This window comes from Rhincodon typus, chromosome 8 (genome assembly GCF_021869965.1).
Source record: "Rhincodon typus isolate 14 chromosome 8, sRhiTyp1.1, whole genome shotgun sequence".
In the NCBI taxonomy this organism is placed as follows: Eukaryota; Metazoa; Chordata; class Chondrichthyes; order Orectolobiformes; family Rhincodontidae; genus Rhincodon; species Rhincodon typus.
Window position 1 is genome coordinate 38,551,610 of NC_063339.1, and position 15,992 is coordinate 38,567,601.

A 15,992-nucleotide genomic window follows, 5' to 3' on the forward strand; every position below is an offset into this window, starting at 1 on the left:
GAAACTGATGACCAGGATACACAAACACCAGCTGGCAGTAAAGAGACATGACCAATATTCACTTGTCTCAATACACATAGACAATGAGGGCCATCAGTTTGACTGGGCCAAAATGACCATACTAGGACATGCGAACACCAGACATGCAAGGGAATTTCTGGAAGCCTGGATCTCAACACGGGACTCCATTAACAAACACATAGAAATAGACCCCCTATACAGACCACTGCTAAAACAACAGAACTGGAAGCAACAAGACCATCACACCAGAGGATCATATAAATCCAGAAGGAAGTAGAACACCAACGCCTCGATTAGAGGTCACATTGATGATGTTGCCTAGAACGGTAATGAAATGTCTGTACACCACAGAACAACCAGCTCGGTGAGCTAACAAACAACTGCACCCACAATCTGTGCTACAAATTTTCGCTAAGACCTTAAAAATGTACAACACATTCCCCAAAACCTGAATATCCCAGTGGCTGGAGAGGAACCTCCTGAGGCTCAGTCCCATAACAATGGCTGTACTTGTGTCCCTCCCTGCCTTGGTTTCTGTGGATGAACACAACAGACTGACCATGGTCCATACTTTTGACCAACATGACCGGATAGCCCTGTGCAAAATATGCACAAACCTCTGACTGTTGCCTGTACATCTCCTCCACTGCATTAGCCCTCCACACCAGACTAGTCGCTTGGATCTAAAGGACTAATCATTGAATAGGCATGAACCTGACTGGATGCCTGACCATGGCCAATGCTGGCACTTACTGTGCCAGGACCCCCTGACTGACAAGTATCTTCACAGACTTCATTAATGACTTTCTCTTGAGAGTTGGATATCTGGCTGCTTACTTTCTGCACACGCAATGTGTTTGCCACATTAGCTAGTGGCACTGTCGCAAGTGTGAGATTGATGTAGCACAGTGCTACTCTACGTAATTTACATGTCGTAGACTGAGGACTCCTTAGCAGCAAGGCAAGCTGTGTGATTTTGTGACTGCACTAATTGATATGGCAAGGTAAGACAGGAATGCTGTGAGTAAGTGGGTCGGTGCTAAGTGTACAGTTCTAAGGTGCAAGCAAGCAGCTGCAAAATGCTGCTTGATGCAGTCTGCGAGCTGGGGTGCGTGTATGCAAAATGTCCCTGCTGCAGCCTTTCAATGTTAGTTGCTGTTGCGCCCTGCCTTTCCATAGCACACTACCAGTACATCAAGAGGAGTTCAATGGTCTTGAGAGACTGGCAGATATCAAATGCCATTGTCCACGGAGATTGATGCTGTTGGTCATGCCCTGAGCTGATCGTAGGTAACATAGGTGTTACTTTGAGCAATGGCAAACTAAAATCCCCAGGTACACACTATGGTTTTCTTGCCAGGTTTTCCTGACATCGTTATGTGAGTTGTGCTTGGTGAGATGGGAGACTGAATGTTAATGAGGTTAGTTGGGCTGTTAACAAGTTACTTAACAAGCAATAATCACTGTCAATTGGCACCTCACTGCTGTGTCGCCTCAAAAACCTTGTCATGCCGCTTGAACAGAGCTAAAGAAAAGGCACGAGTTGCTCTCCGTGTCAAGATGGGCCTGTCACATTCTGCTACACATTGTGCCAAAGGCCACATTGCTCAGATCCTTATCTGGTCCTGTTCCATATTGCTCACATACTTGATGAGTTGGCTGGATGTCTGCTGATTACTAACATACTGGCTAACAGTAGTACAGAGACCTCATACTCAGCATTACACATAGTGATATCATCTAGCTGTCCTTGAAGGTATATGTCTTTCTGAGATCTGTGCAATTATACAACAAATGTGGATAGATGTCTAATTTTGTTTGATGCTTTTTTTTGCAATGCATTAGAACTATGTTAAATGCACAATGTAAATGCAAGTTAGTGAAATTTGCATTCAAGAAAAAAAGTTATTGTATTCATGTAGCACCTTTAATCTAAAAAAAATTCCCCAAAACACTTTACACAATTGTAATCAAACATCATCACTTAGAAACGGTGACTAACAATTTAGATAAAGTGGTGAGTTGAAGGATTTAAGAGACAGGTGTGGAAGTGAAGAGCGTAGAAGTTGAGAAAGGAAACTCCAGAGCATAAGGGACAGCTGCATTATGGTGGACAGGGGGTGTTTCTGATTCACTTGGGAACATACTGGGATAGCGATGACAGATAGATAGTGCACTGATCAGTAAATGCAAGTGTCAAGATACTGATGAACAACTTTCAGGCATTTATTTACAGGTGGCATGTGGAGTTAGAAAAATGTAGAGTTTGCTGCAGTGAATGATTTTTGAGTACAAAGAACTTTTCAGACAAAGAAGCAGAAGCAAAGTAATAAACATGGGTATGTCTACATCTGTATGAATGGCAGTAGAATAATTTTCATGTATTCAGACCTTCATTACAGAAACAGGATAGACAAAGTCAGGTAACCAGCAAACATAGACAACAGTAATTACGGTGTGTGATTGGAAGAACGATCACAACATTTTAACCCCTTCACCTCTGTTTTGATCTCTACTGTGGTACTGCATTCCATAATCTTTCTTTTCATCTTTAAGATACTCCTTAAAATCTACCTTTGACCAAATGCCTGAATGTCACCTTCAGTTCCTCAGTATCAAATTTTGTAAACTACCATGGGCCATTTTATTATATGAAAGGCACTACATAAATGGAAGGTGTTGCTGGAATTCACATTTTGGTCACGAAACGTACAACCCAGGCTTTTCAGAGTTTGTTTTTAGGATGAGCTAATAACAAACATAAAGTACTAATAAAATTGTATGGTGATACAGCTCATCAACTTGCCAAGCAATCGTGTCATAGTTCGCATGTTTACCCTTGTGGTTCCCATTTGGCAGATGCGTCATTTTTCCCAAGCTTTGTAGGCACAGGGGAAGCATAAAGGCACTGTGGCCTACTATATTCTGACTGACAGTTAAAAAGTTATTAAGTAGCAGCAGAAATCAAAGTGTGCATTTGTGCCCACAAGGGGAAGAAACAACAGCACAGATGTAAACAAGCATATGAATGAATTTAATTTTACACAGTTTTCAGCAAAGGACACTGTAATCAAGGTTAAAGAATTGACATTAATAACAAGGATCCTTCTTTTTACGAGCAACATATGGCACAATAAAGTCTGTCACTTTATACCACTAAGCTTCCAATTGCTGTTGTTCATTTTATTAGCTGAAGAGAAGCAATTGATTTAAGGTAGAACATTCAGAGGTGTAAGATAGCAGCTGCTCCTAAGGAACCATCATTGTCATTTTCTAAACATTGCGGATGAGATTTTCAAGTAATGAAAGCAATGCATTGTCACTAGAAAGAATGTTCAGGTTTCACAGAGTTTGGCTCCAAACAATATTGACATGTTGAACATGAAATTCATTACCACCTGCGATGAAAGTGGGCATCATTTATCAACTCGTTCATATGCTTACAGTACAATATTTTGTAGCAGTGGGAGTATGCTGAACCATGTGGAATACAACTGGCTGTAATTTTTTGTTCCTCCATTATTTTAATATATTACCATGTTTATCTTTAGCACATGAAATTTCTTGTATGATGTTTAGATTGCTACTGCAAAACAGGATAGTTTTGTTCTTATCAATAAGTTTAAGGTTTTGATGTACAAGTATGAGCAGAAGTTTCAATTTTAACTTAGCATTACGGCAGTCATTACCTTTTGTGCAGTAACATCTTACAAAATTACTACATTTTAAAGACTAATGTCTAGTAGGCACTGAAAGAACAATAATATCTATAGTAAGACATAGTTATTATTTATAGAAGTTATCATTACGATGGAGAGTATCCTGTTTTACAGTTTTTTTTTCTTGACAAGAACATGCAGCATTGATTTATATCAGGCAGAGTCATTCTTCTACAATATGCACTGAAATTGGATTTAAATCAATGCATTTTTCTCAACTTGATCTAATATTCTCTTGGATGATCTTGCTAGAAGCAACTCCTTCTCGTGGACCAGGCTATCGAGGAGCTCCTTCTGCCTATAGTTGTCATACACTTTCAGAAACGCCAGAACGGTAATTGCCATCCAAGCAACCCATCCAGCCCACAGGCCAAACTGCAGGTGAAATTCCCAGATGTTAGACAAAGTTTTCTAATTATTAACTTGCACATGCCATTCTTTTCACTTTTGAATATAATCTACAAAATGTTTATTTCATCATAACTTAAGTTCTACAATTCAGAAGGATTTGGTTAATGTTATAGTAGGAGAGAATTTGATTGATATTATCCTAACTTAATCCAAAAAGTCATTTTGAGTAAAATGCAGTTTTATGGATGCTGGGAATCTGGAACAAAAACAGAAAGTGCTGGAGGAACTCAGCAGATCTGGCAACATTGGTGGAGAGAAAGCAGAACTCGAAACGTTAACTCCACTTTCTCTCCACAGATGTCCCAGATTTGCTGAGATCCTCCAGCAATTTCTGTTTTTGCATAATTTTGAGTAAATTGATTGTATTCACACAACAGAAAAATCTATGCAGATTATCAAAAGCTTTTTATTCATATATAATCACATTGCTTCTTTTTATAAACATACATGCTAAAGACATACATTTCTGTCATTATATAAATAATCTGGCTGAGAACCCAATGGATAATGTCTCAATATTTGATTTGTATATCAGAGGTGTCTGACTACACTCTCCATCAGTTGTCATTTTTACAGAGAAAATTTGTTCAGAAATGTCTAATTCTGACTCTGGGTGGTAGCATAAAACAAGGCAACAGCTGAAAATTGGGTTCAGTTTACATTAGGTGGTCTGATCTGACCCATTTGACACAATCACAAAGTCAAAATTAAACCCAGACAAAACTTAATTTAATAATTTAGTCTGATAAGAAATCCTTTGAAGCTATTCCTGCACTGTTACTTCACCTCAGGAGCAGCACAGTTTATGTGCGTAAGCAGGGTTTTTGCTGCACTTTTTGAGGGAAAAGCCCTGGTAGAGTTATAGAATCATAGAGTCATACAGCAGAGAAACAGACCCTTCAGTCCGACCAGTCCATGCCAAACATAATCCCAAACTAAACTAGTCCCACCTGCCTGCTCCTGGCCCTTCAAACCTTTCCTATTCTGGTACTTATCCATATTGATTGTATTCACACAACAGAAAGATTTATGCAGTTTATCAAAAGCTTTTTATTCAAATATAATCACATTGCTTCTTTTTATAAACATACATGCTAAAGACATACATTTCTGTCATTATATAAATAATCTGGCGTAATTGTACCCACATCCACCACTTCCACAAAAAATTCATTCCGCACGCAAACGACTGTGTGTGTAAAAAATTCCCCCTCATGTCTTTTTTAAATCTCTCTCCATAGCTTAAGCTCCTCAGCTTAAAAATGTGTCCCCTAGTCTTGAAATCCCCCATTCTTAGGAAAAGACAACAGGGTTCTTTAAATGTACCTTTGGGCCCACAGTAACAGGTTTCAGAATATTCAATAATTGGGCAAAATTTCAAAATACTCACTAAAACTTTTTTTTTAATGAATGGTTGAGTTCTCAAGATATTTGACTTCAATTTTACTGTCCCTGAGAGGTGGGAGTAGAGGAACAGAAGCTCACGGAACAAGACAGACACACATTGGAGTGGTTCCTCATTGTGGTCTAGCCAATCAGCAAGTTTCCCATAGAGCCAATTTGCATGGACAGCCTGTTAAGGGCCATTTTACAGAGCCATCATTATTTTGCTAGGGTTGTGGGCATTGGACAATAGAACTAGAGGTTCTGTGACCCAACAAGGGGCCATGGCTGTAAATGGAAAACTCCCAGTCCCAATAATCTCCACAGAGAGTTTTCCTCTATCCATAAAGCCTCCTGCCCTAGTCCCTTAACTTTTTCAATGTTACATACCAATCTGAGGGGCTTCCATTTCAATTGGGCCAGCAGCATCAGAAGCTCACCTATTCAGTCTAAAGATGTGCAGGTTAGGTGGATTGGCCATGGTAAAATTGCCCTGTAATGTCCAGGGATGTGCAGGCTAGGTGGATTAGCCATGGTAAATGCAGGGTTACAGGGAAAGGATGGGGTTCTAGAATGCTCTTCATATAATCGGTGCAAACTCAATGAGCTCTGTAGGGATTCTACGATTCTACTGTCTTCTGTAGTGGGCATGCAGGCAGCCAAATGTAAGGTTCCTACATTAAAATCTCTGAGCAGGTTCCACTGTCAGCTAGTGTGGGCTTGGGACCTGCCTGTGGATTTGGTTGAGATTCCAAAGTCCAAAGTAAAATTCAACCTCTGATATTAGGATTTCTACAAAAAATTGGTAGGACAGTTTGCTACTGATATATTTTTAATCTCTCTTCCTTCATTATTTATTTCCCCTCACTGGTAAATACGGAAGAATGTGTACAAAGCAATGCTTAAACTTATTGTGAGCATTTGAGATTTATGAAGAGATAAGCAACATATGACCTTGACTCAGATAATTTGTAATGTCTTTCCTTGTAAAAGGAAAGTTGAACCTAAGCATCTGTCTGATTTTACTGCATTACCCACTTTGAACATAAAATCTAAATGATGGTAGTTTAGTAGCAATAGCTCATATTATTATCAGCCACCTGGCTATTCAGTTAAATAGTTGCTCACTAGGAATTAGCCATTAGTTAAGAAACATGCAGTGGCTGGTACACTACTTTCTAGCCCAAGTCCTTCTGTCCATCCAGCTGTCTAATATGTCACTGATTTTATAATCTATAGTCTGTTTTTACATTCTAAATCAATTTAATATTCATGAACAGTTTAGAAAAGTGACTTTAAAACAAGCAGTTTTTGCCTTAATTAAAAAGTGACCGACCATCTGTATAAATTATTATAAGCTGGAATTTATTATATTTAAATATGCAATGGTTGTCATTGTCATGAATTCTTCCACGGAAAAGCAAGCCAACTAATGACTTTACCCTCAGCTGCCATCCTATTTTTTAGATGGCCTTCTCTACAAATAATGTTTGGTGTATTATGGATCACATTGAGGATTAAGCAGTCACACTGTATGTGTTCATTTAATACTTTCGATAAAGAACCCCACTGTGGCAGACGGTTTGAAATCAATAAAAATCTGGCTTAATGGCAACCATGTAAATACTGTCAATTGTTGTAAAAACCCATCTGGTTCACTAATGTACTTTAGGGAAGGAAAATCATCCTTACCCAGTCTGACCTACATTTGACTCTAGACCCACAGCAATGTGGTTGACACTTAACTGCCCTCTGCACAATTAGGAATGGGTATTAAATGCTGAATTAGCCAGCAATGCCCACACTTTTTTAAAGAAAAGTGCTAGAATCCCTACAGTGTGGAAGCAAGCCATTTGGCTAATCAAGTCCACGCCAATTGTCTGAAGAGCATCCCACATCCCTACCCTATCCCTCTATTTCCCATGGCTAATCCAACTAGCCTGCATATCCCTGGATACTATGAGCAATTTTGCATGGTCAATCCACCTAATCTCTAGACTGTGGCAGGAAACCAGAGAACCTAGAGGAAAACCATGCAGACACGGGGAGAATGTGCAAGCTCCACACAGATAGTCACCTGAGGCTGAGCCTGATTGTGGATGCATGATGGAAACATGTCCCACATTATGGGGGTGCAGCATGTCTCACTGTATGATGTAGTGCACTCAGTCCTCATCTACAAGGTATGCCGCCAATGACTGGTCTGAGATCTGAAAGACTCTGTCACTCTTTCTCATACCATTAAGTCATTTCCATGGAGTGTCCTGGGCCCTGCCACTGGTGGCATGTTGGTCACTGAAGATATGGATCTGCTGCTCAGACCTATCTGGAGGGGCTCCCTCCAGTATAGTCCCACGAGAGTAGTCCCAGTGTGCTTTGAACAACTGGAGCAGGGAATGAGGCAATGTGTTAGATGCTGAGAAGTTGAGAGAATGAGAGCAGTCTTTTAAGGAGAAGGATTGTGGGGTGGGGGGAAGGATTGCCATTGCTCATGACAGTTCAGCTGCATCAGACACTACAAGCCCAGACAGATCCTCACTTCTCATAATTGGGATGTAGCAAACCATTGTGGACTGTAAAATAGTCATTGGTCATGATGCTGAAATCTGGCTTGCATTCTGGGGGCAAACTACAGTGTCTACTGGTTTTGTCTGTGTTTACTTCTGTTTTCTGTAAGTATAGACTTATGTTTCATTTTGTCCAATTGTTTCCATCCATGTGACGCTCCCCAACTGGACAATGATGAGCTGTGGGCCTACAGTGGGTAATGCAAGCAGATTAGCACGGACTTTCAGAGGGTGTTCAGATGGGATGTAGCTATGGACAGGTAAAGTGTGGCCGGGTGATTAAGTAGTGACTAGAATGTGAGAATGAGGTTGTATGTGTGAGGGTGTGTCAGCTTTGCCAGCTATGTGCCAGGTGCAACTTGGCTTGTGGGTGTAGTGCCATGGCACTGCGAGTGAGGGATAAAACTGGATTGTTAAGACTTGTCCGAGGACACAGCAGCCTTTAAAAAGCCACACGGGTACAAGCGGTACCTACCTTTTGGTAGATATCTGCTGAATGGTGAGCTCTTGCGGGAATAATATGTGGTAAAGTGGGGCTGGAATCAGACTGGTGGGGAGATGTAGAGGTGGGGGAGGTAGTTAGTACATCGAGTTGGGTAAGATGCAAAGAGAAAGTTCACCAGGCATGGCAGCAAAAAATTTCCAAAAAACTCGATGCTACTTGGACTTAGCCAGAAAATCATACGAGTCAGCTGATCATGACTATAAGTCATTTCAAAGCAAAGAAATTCTACAATGAATAACTGACTTCCAGCACTTGTCCAACATCTACAAAGTATAAATCAGGAGTGCAATGGGATACTTTCCATTGCCTGGATTAGAATGCCTCTAACAGTTCTCAAGGAGCTTGGCAGCATCCAGGACAAAACAGTTCACTTGGCTAGCATACCATCCTACATGGCAGACATAAACTTCCTCCAACATGGCTCAGGGTCTACCGTATGCAAGATAGACTACAACAACTCACTAATGCTGCTTTGACAACATCTTCTAAACTTTCAGCTTCTGCCACCCGGAAAAAACAATGATAGTAGGAGCATTGGAACACCACCAGCTACAGCTTCTCTTCCAGGTTACACACCATTCTAAGTTGGAAATATAACCCCATTCATTTATTATCACCAGGCCAAAACCCTGGAATTCTTTCCCAATATGACTGTGGCTGTACCCAGATCCCGTAACCTGTCATAGTTCAAGAAGGAGGCTCACCAACATCTGTTCAAGGGCAAAGAGGGATAGATGGAAAATATTAACATGGCCAATGGCACCCACATCTTTAGAACAAGTATTAACATGAATCTTTGGCAAAGGTGCATATTATATGCAGGCACTCGAGCCACCTGTTATAGTGAACTAAATATTTAGTTGGACTAAGTAACAAACTGCAGTGTGGCAATACAGAAGTGGTAAAGGATGAGAAATAGAGAAAACATACACGTGGAACCTGATCCTATGTTTTCAGATAATGTTGCCAAAAAGCAGAATGTAGACACATAACAGGCAGGAGTTCAGGGTCGATCCTTGGGAAAACTCTATACGTAAAAAGAGCAGAGGTCGCAAAAAATAAGATTGCTTGAAATAGTTCAGTGAGGATTGCTTGGTTAGAGCAAAAGAAGAGATATAGGAGATGGATGATGTGGTTGACTGCAGTAAGGTTGCGAAAGACAAGGACTGACAATATACCACAGGCAGTCACCAAAGAAGCCACAATTTATTCTCAGGACTGCTCCTCACTAACTAACTGTAATCACCATTTCCCAAAACATGAAGCAGAATTTACTGGGTGCAAATGTATTCAACTTATATTCTACAGGCAAAGTACTGTCATGGCCACTCGTTGGTCTTCTTGTGCATAAGTTTGTAAATCATGTGCTGAAGGCATCTCAAAATTTAACATGATACCAGCATGAAGAGACCTTCAGGTCAACTCTTCATCTGTCTTTACAATCCACAGGTTAATGTTAATAGATCAAATAATCAAAAAAGGTTGTAACTGGCCTTGGCAGTTCTGATTTTAATTCTTGTGTCTGGTGAACAGAGATGGGACCATTCTCAGCTCCACAAATCGCATCCTTTAAAAATGGCTGCACAAACGTACTATCTTTGGTCTGAGGGTACAGTCCAGAGCGGAACGGTGACTTATCTCCGCTACAGAACTGCTCTACCTCTCTGAATGAGTGCATTACCTCACTTTTACCTCTTACTTTTCCCAAATGTGTACTGGGATCGGAGACAAATGGATACCATACACCTCCTGGCTTTCCAAACAGGCCCGCAGGTTCAGATCCTCTTTTACCTGGTCTAATCTACAGTCTTCAGGATTCAAACACCTATCTCACCAAAACCACACAGGATTGGAGCCAGCTGGTCATTTAATTGGGAAAATAGGAAGTGCTATGTGCAGGGATAGGAGCTGAAAAGCAGGATGTACGTGGGTAATGAGCCATGGGTAAATAGCTGTAAACCCTTTGTAAGAAATGACAAGGCAGTTAAGGCAGATTGTCTTAATATCGAATCACAAATTAGCAACTTTCCTCAGTTAAACCACAGAATCAAGCTGAAATACCCCTCAAGGAAAATGCTGCTTTTGCCATTTACTACCTGCCATCTGCTGATAAATCTGTTTTTATATATTTGTCATATACTATCCATATAATTTGACTGTCAACCCTGAACTCCTCTGTTCTCCTGATTCACAGTATGAATCACACTGAGATGGGAAAGCTGTCATCTCCATTGCAAGTTCAAAAAACTTTATGCAACAGGTTTGCTTTCCAACTAGAAATGTTGATTAGGTACTGGATTCATTACTAACTTGAATACAATTCAGTAAAGCAGAAGTTAGCAGATAACTTAGTAGACAGAAGCAGGAGTAGGCATATTAAGCCTCCTCTGCCATTAAAGCTGACTATCACCTGAATCAGTTATGAGTGGTCTTTCACAGAAACAGAAATAAAATTATAAGTTCTGAAGAAGGGTCACTGGACTCAAAACATTAACTCTGCTTTGTTTCCACAACTGACGTCAAGCCTGCTGAATTGTGTCCAGCAATTGCTGATTTTGTTATAGAATTTTAAATGCAAGGCTTCAACAAATGTCAGATGGAATGTTGACTGGTGTATACCATACCATCAAACCATTTTATTATGAATCAAAAGCTAATTGGTCATCCTGCACAGAACATTGTTCAAATTTTGTCTGCAGATTTGTTTCCTAGGCTCACTGTGATTTTACTCGGTGGTAAATTAAAAATCTTGTTGACTTTTTCCAAGTCAACTGAAAATAAAATTTGGCACAGTTACAACTTCGCTGCTATTTTACTTGGAGCCCATTTTGTGCTTCTAGTATTATTTGGTTTTATCCTCAGATCGCTGATTGACACTCCAAGTCGAAACTCTGAAACTGCCTCTCCAACATCAGTGTACCTTCACCAAGTGGGCTGCGGTGGTTCATGAAGGCAGCGTACCATCGTCTTCTCGAAGGCAGCTGCTGATGGGCAATAAATGCTGACCAATTCCCACATCCCATATATGAATTAAAAAACAAGGTGCTGACCAGAACATTATATCGGGTCCTTGGCCCATATGTACCAGGTTCTATCTGTTAGCTCTCAGTTAACGACAGATGCACAAAGCAAGTAGCCTTAATGATATATGTTCTACTATCTCTATATTATCCTAGAAGTGAAAGGCACCATTTGTCCACAGAGCAAGTTGTCAATATTCCCAGCTTCTTATAAAATGGACTAAAGTAGATACAAGTGAGTGTATTCTAGCAGCTAGTTTTGAAGGGTGGTGATTCCAGGGATACTAATTTGAGGATCTTAACATTACTGTATAGTGGAATAATACCAAATCCTACAACTTAATTCTTTTTGATATATTTACTTAGCTTAAAGTTTAAGATAATGGTTCAAATTTTGCAATTTATCCATTAGTACTATTTTCTGTTGATGCTGCAGTCTACAAATTAAACTTTCCAAAGGCTTACCTGGATAATCGCAAACTGGTCGTAGAAAGAAGAGTTATCCAAATGGAGTTCCAGATCTATATCCTGCAATTCTTCACAACTGTTAAGATGAAAAAAAATTATTTTAGAAAGTTCAACCAAGGTCATGCAACAGTTACATGTTATAAAGTCTGTTCTGGAAATGCCTTTTATTAAATTTTCTGTAGGCAAGAACATTAATGAATTTATTGTTAATATTAAATAGTGATAACAAATTTTATATTGAACTCATCAATTTTTATACTTACTTTTACTTGTTGGTTGACTCCAGAAAGTACAGAGTGTAGAACAAGAGAATTTCCTAAAATCACATACCTGTTAGGCATTCTTCCATTCTCAGTGATCGCATCACACCACATATTGAAGCCAACAGTCACCAGAGTACTTGCCACGAAGATAAGGAAGACCACGAAAGTGCTGACCAGCAGATTCAGGAACGTTGCAAAGAAAGTGCTGCAACCAGCATGTGGGGTGGACAGCAGGGAGTGAGAAGAAAGCACATCAGGAAGACAGCAAAGGCAGTGACATGTCTGATAAACATTCTGTCAGGATGGATCCTAAGAATGCTGCACTGATGATAGCTCTATTTACAGGGACAGTAAGACAACTCACGTTGATTAGCTTCACTCTAAAATAAAACACAAACATTTACTCAGCCAGATCATGATTTTTAAGTAGAGTTGCACTGGAAGTTAGATCATGTTTCAGTTCACTGTGGTATTTAGCAGACATCGCACCACAGATTACAAATATGTTGTTGTCTAGCATGAGGAATAGCTTTAACCTGTAAATGAAGGAAAGTCCAAGGACCAAGGCTAGTGGTAGCACACTGGCCTCTGATTCAGAACGTTGGGGATTCCAATCCTGACTGTGGTTCATCACAAAAGTCAAGACTGGCACTACTCGTGTAGGACTGAATGAGTGCTGCCCTATCAGGGATGTGGACGCTGGGATGTGGGGATGAATGTCCTCTTTGATGGATGTAAAATATCCAAATGCCGCTATTTTTAGGAGGCCTTTGAAAAGGTGCTGCACAGGAGGCTGCTACATAAGATAAGGCCCTAATGGTGTTAGGGGCAAGGTATTGGCATGGATAAAGGATTGGCAGAAGGCAGAGAGTGGGATAAAGGGGTCTTTTTACAGGATAGCAGCCAGCGGAGTTCTGCAAGGGGTTAGTGCTGGGACCGCAATTATTCAGGCTATACATGAACAATTTAGCCAAAGGAACATAGGGAGGTGCTGGCCTAGCGGCATTATCACTAGACTATTAATCCAGAAACCCAGGTACTGTTCTGAGGTCCATGCCATGGTAGATGGTGAAATTTGAAATCAATAAATATCTGGAATTAAGAGTCTAATGATGACAATGAAACCATTGTCGATTGTCAGGAAAAACCCATCTGGTTCACTAATATCCTTTAGGGAAGGAAACTGCTGTCCTTACTTTGTCTGACCTTACCTTGTCTGACCTACATGTAACTTCAGAGCCACAGCAATGTGGTTGACTCTTAACTGCCCTCTGGGCAATTCGGGATGGGCAGTAAATGGCAGTGACAACCACATCCCGTGAAGGAATAAAATAAAACTAAGGGTATTGTTGCTAAGTTTGTAGATGACACAAACATCATCTGTGATGGTGATGAGACAGATATTGTGGAGGAAGTGGGGAGGCTGCAGAAGGACTTAGACAGGCCTGGAGAGAGGGGAAAGAAGTGGCAGATGGCATACAATGTGGGAAAGTGTGAGGTTATGCACTTTAGTGGAAAGAACAGACGTACAGAAAATTTTCCAAATGGAGAAAGGCTTCGGAAATCTGATGCATAAAGGGAATTTGGAATCCTAGTTCAGGATTCTCTTCAGATTAACATGCAGGTTCAACTGGCAGTTAGGAAGGCAAATACAATGTTAGAATTGATTTCAAGAGTGCCAAAACACAAGAACAGAGATGCACTGCTGAGACCACATAAGGCTCTGGTCAGACCACATTTGGAATATTGTGAACATTTTGGGCCCCATATCTAAAGAAGGATGTGCTGGTGTTGGAGGAGATCCAGACGAGGTTTACAAGAATGATCCAGGGGATGAAGGGCTTGGGTCATATGAGGAGTGGTTGCGGACTCCAAGTCTGTATTCAATAAAGTTTAGAAGGGGGGTGGAATCTGATTGAAACTCACAGAATATGGAGAAGTCAGGATAGACTGGACAAGGAGAAGATGTTTCCACTTGTATAACAAACTAAGACCCAAGGGCACAGCCTCAGAGTGAAAGAATGACTCTGAGAACTGAGATAAGGAGGAATTTCTTTAGCCTGAGGGTGATTAATCTGTGGAACTCATTGCTGCAGAAAGCTGTTCAGGCCAAGTCACGGAGTGTATTTAAGAGAGGTTAAGATAGATAGGTTCTCAATTAGTATAAAGGTCAATGGTTACAGAGAGAAGGCAGAAGCAGGGGTTGAGAAACATTATCAGCCATGATTGAAAGGTGGAGTAGACTCAATGGGCCAAATGGCTTAATTCTGCTCTTATACCGCATGGTCTTATGGTTTCTTGAACATTTTTACACAGCAGCAGATACCTGAGATATTGAATAAAGGTGGCTTTGGGGTTCTGTGACTAAAAGGTTCAGTGGATAAGGAGTGCAGTGCAAAGGGTTTAGTGAGCAAGAGGCTATGGATAAAGGTTCTGTGGATAAACAGTATTGTGGGAATGGGAGTCTGTGGAAATGGAATACAGTGAGAAAGATTTCGTGAGTAAGCTGTTTGGGTAAGGACTCAATGAGTCAGGTACAGTGGCAAGGGGATCAGTGGATAAGGTTCTTTGTGTAATGGGTACAGTGGGTAAGAAATACATTTGGTAAATCATGTTGTGGTAAATATGTAAAAAGATTACAGTGAGTATTATGTTCAGGGATTTTGGAATCTAGTGGCTATGGAATTTAGTGCATATGGAGCTGAGTCCATTAGAACTTTTAGGGAAAGGAGGTTCAATACATTAAGGGAGTCAATGGGCAAGGGTCTGAGTGGCTATGAGATTCAAAGGAAATGTGGTTCATCAGGAAGAAGTTAATTACATTAGGGGTGCAATAGGGAACAGGCTTGATTGGTAAAGGGTATAGTGGGTAAGGGTTGCTGTGGCTATCTAGTTCTTTAGTAAAAGGGATTAGTTGTTAAGGGTTCATGGGACATGGGATACAGTGAGTAATTCACTGGCTCATACCAGAAAAAAGAGCAGAAGTATGCCATTCTGCCCATCGAGCCTACTCTACCATTAATTGAGATCACAGCTGACCTCATAATCCTAAATTCCACTTTGTAAGGGTTTAGGATACAGTCAGCAACAGGTGGAGTGGGTACCAGGTTTGATAGGTAAATGGGTCAATGGGTTTGGAGTGCAGTGGGTATCATGTTCAGTGGATCTGTGGTATAGTTGGAAGAAGGTGGGTCTTGCATACAGTGGATTTGGGGTTCTATAAGGATATGCTGGGTATACAATAAGTTTGAGGTTCAGTGGGTATAGAGTTCAGTGAGTTTGGGATTCAGTGGGTATGAGGTTCAATAGGAATAGGGTAGGATTGGGGTACAGTGGAAATTGGTTGGAATTGGGAATATGGTAGGATTGAGGTACAGAGGATATGGATTTCAATGGGAATAAGATGGAATTAGGTACAGAAGATATGGATTTCAATGGGAATAGGGAGGAATGGGGATACAAAGGATATGGGTTTCATTGGAAATAGGGTGGAACTGGGGTATAAAGAAGATGGGTTTTGCTGGGAACAGGGTGGAATTGGGGCACCAAGGATTTGGGTTTTGATGGGAAGAGGGTGGAATTGGGGTTCAGAGGATTTGGGTTTCGATGGGAAGAGGGTGAAATTGGGGTACAGA

At 40.7% G+C, this 15,992-nt stretch overlaps 1 protein-coding gene across 1 annotated transcript in view; it reads right to left on the minus strand.

The window, feature by feature from the left end:
* Nucleotides 1–2,044: 2,044 nt before the first annotated feature.
* Nucleotides 2,045–15,992, minus strand: part of LOC109930601 (transmembrane protein 179) — a 14,549-nt gene continuing 601 nt past the window's right edge. The window contains exons 2-4 of the mRNA XM_020530074.2: nt 12,425–12,562; nt 12,092–12,170; nt 2,045–4,115 (exon numbers count right to left, since the gene is read on the minus strand). Coding sequence (XP_020385663.1) covers nt 3,936–4,115; nt 12,092–12,170; nt 12,425–12,562 — 397 coding nt within the window. The 3' untranslated portion in view covers nt 2,045–3,935. The remainder of the gene's footprint in view (nt 4,116–12,091; nt 12,171–12,424; nt 12,563–15,992) is intronic.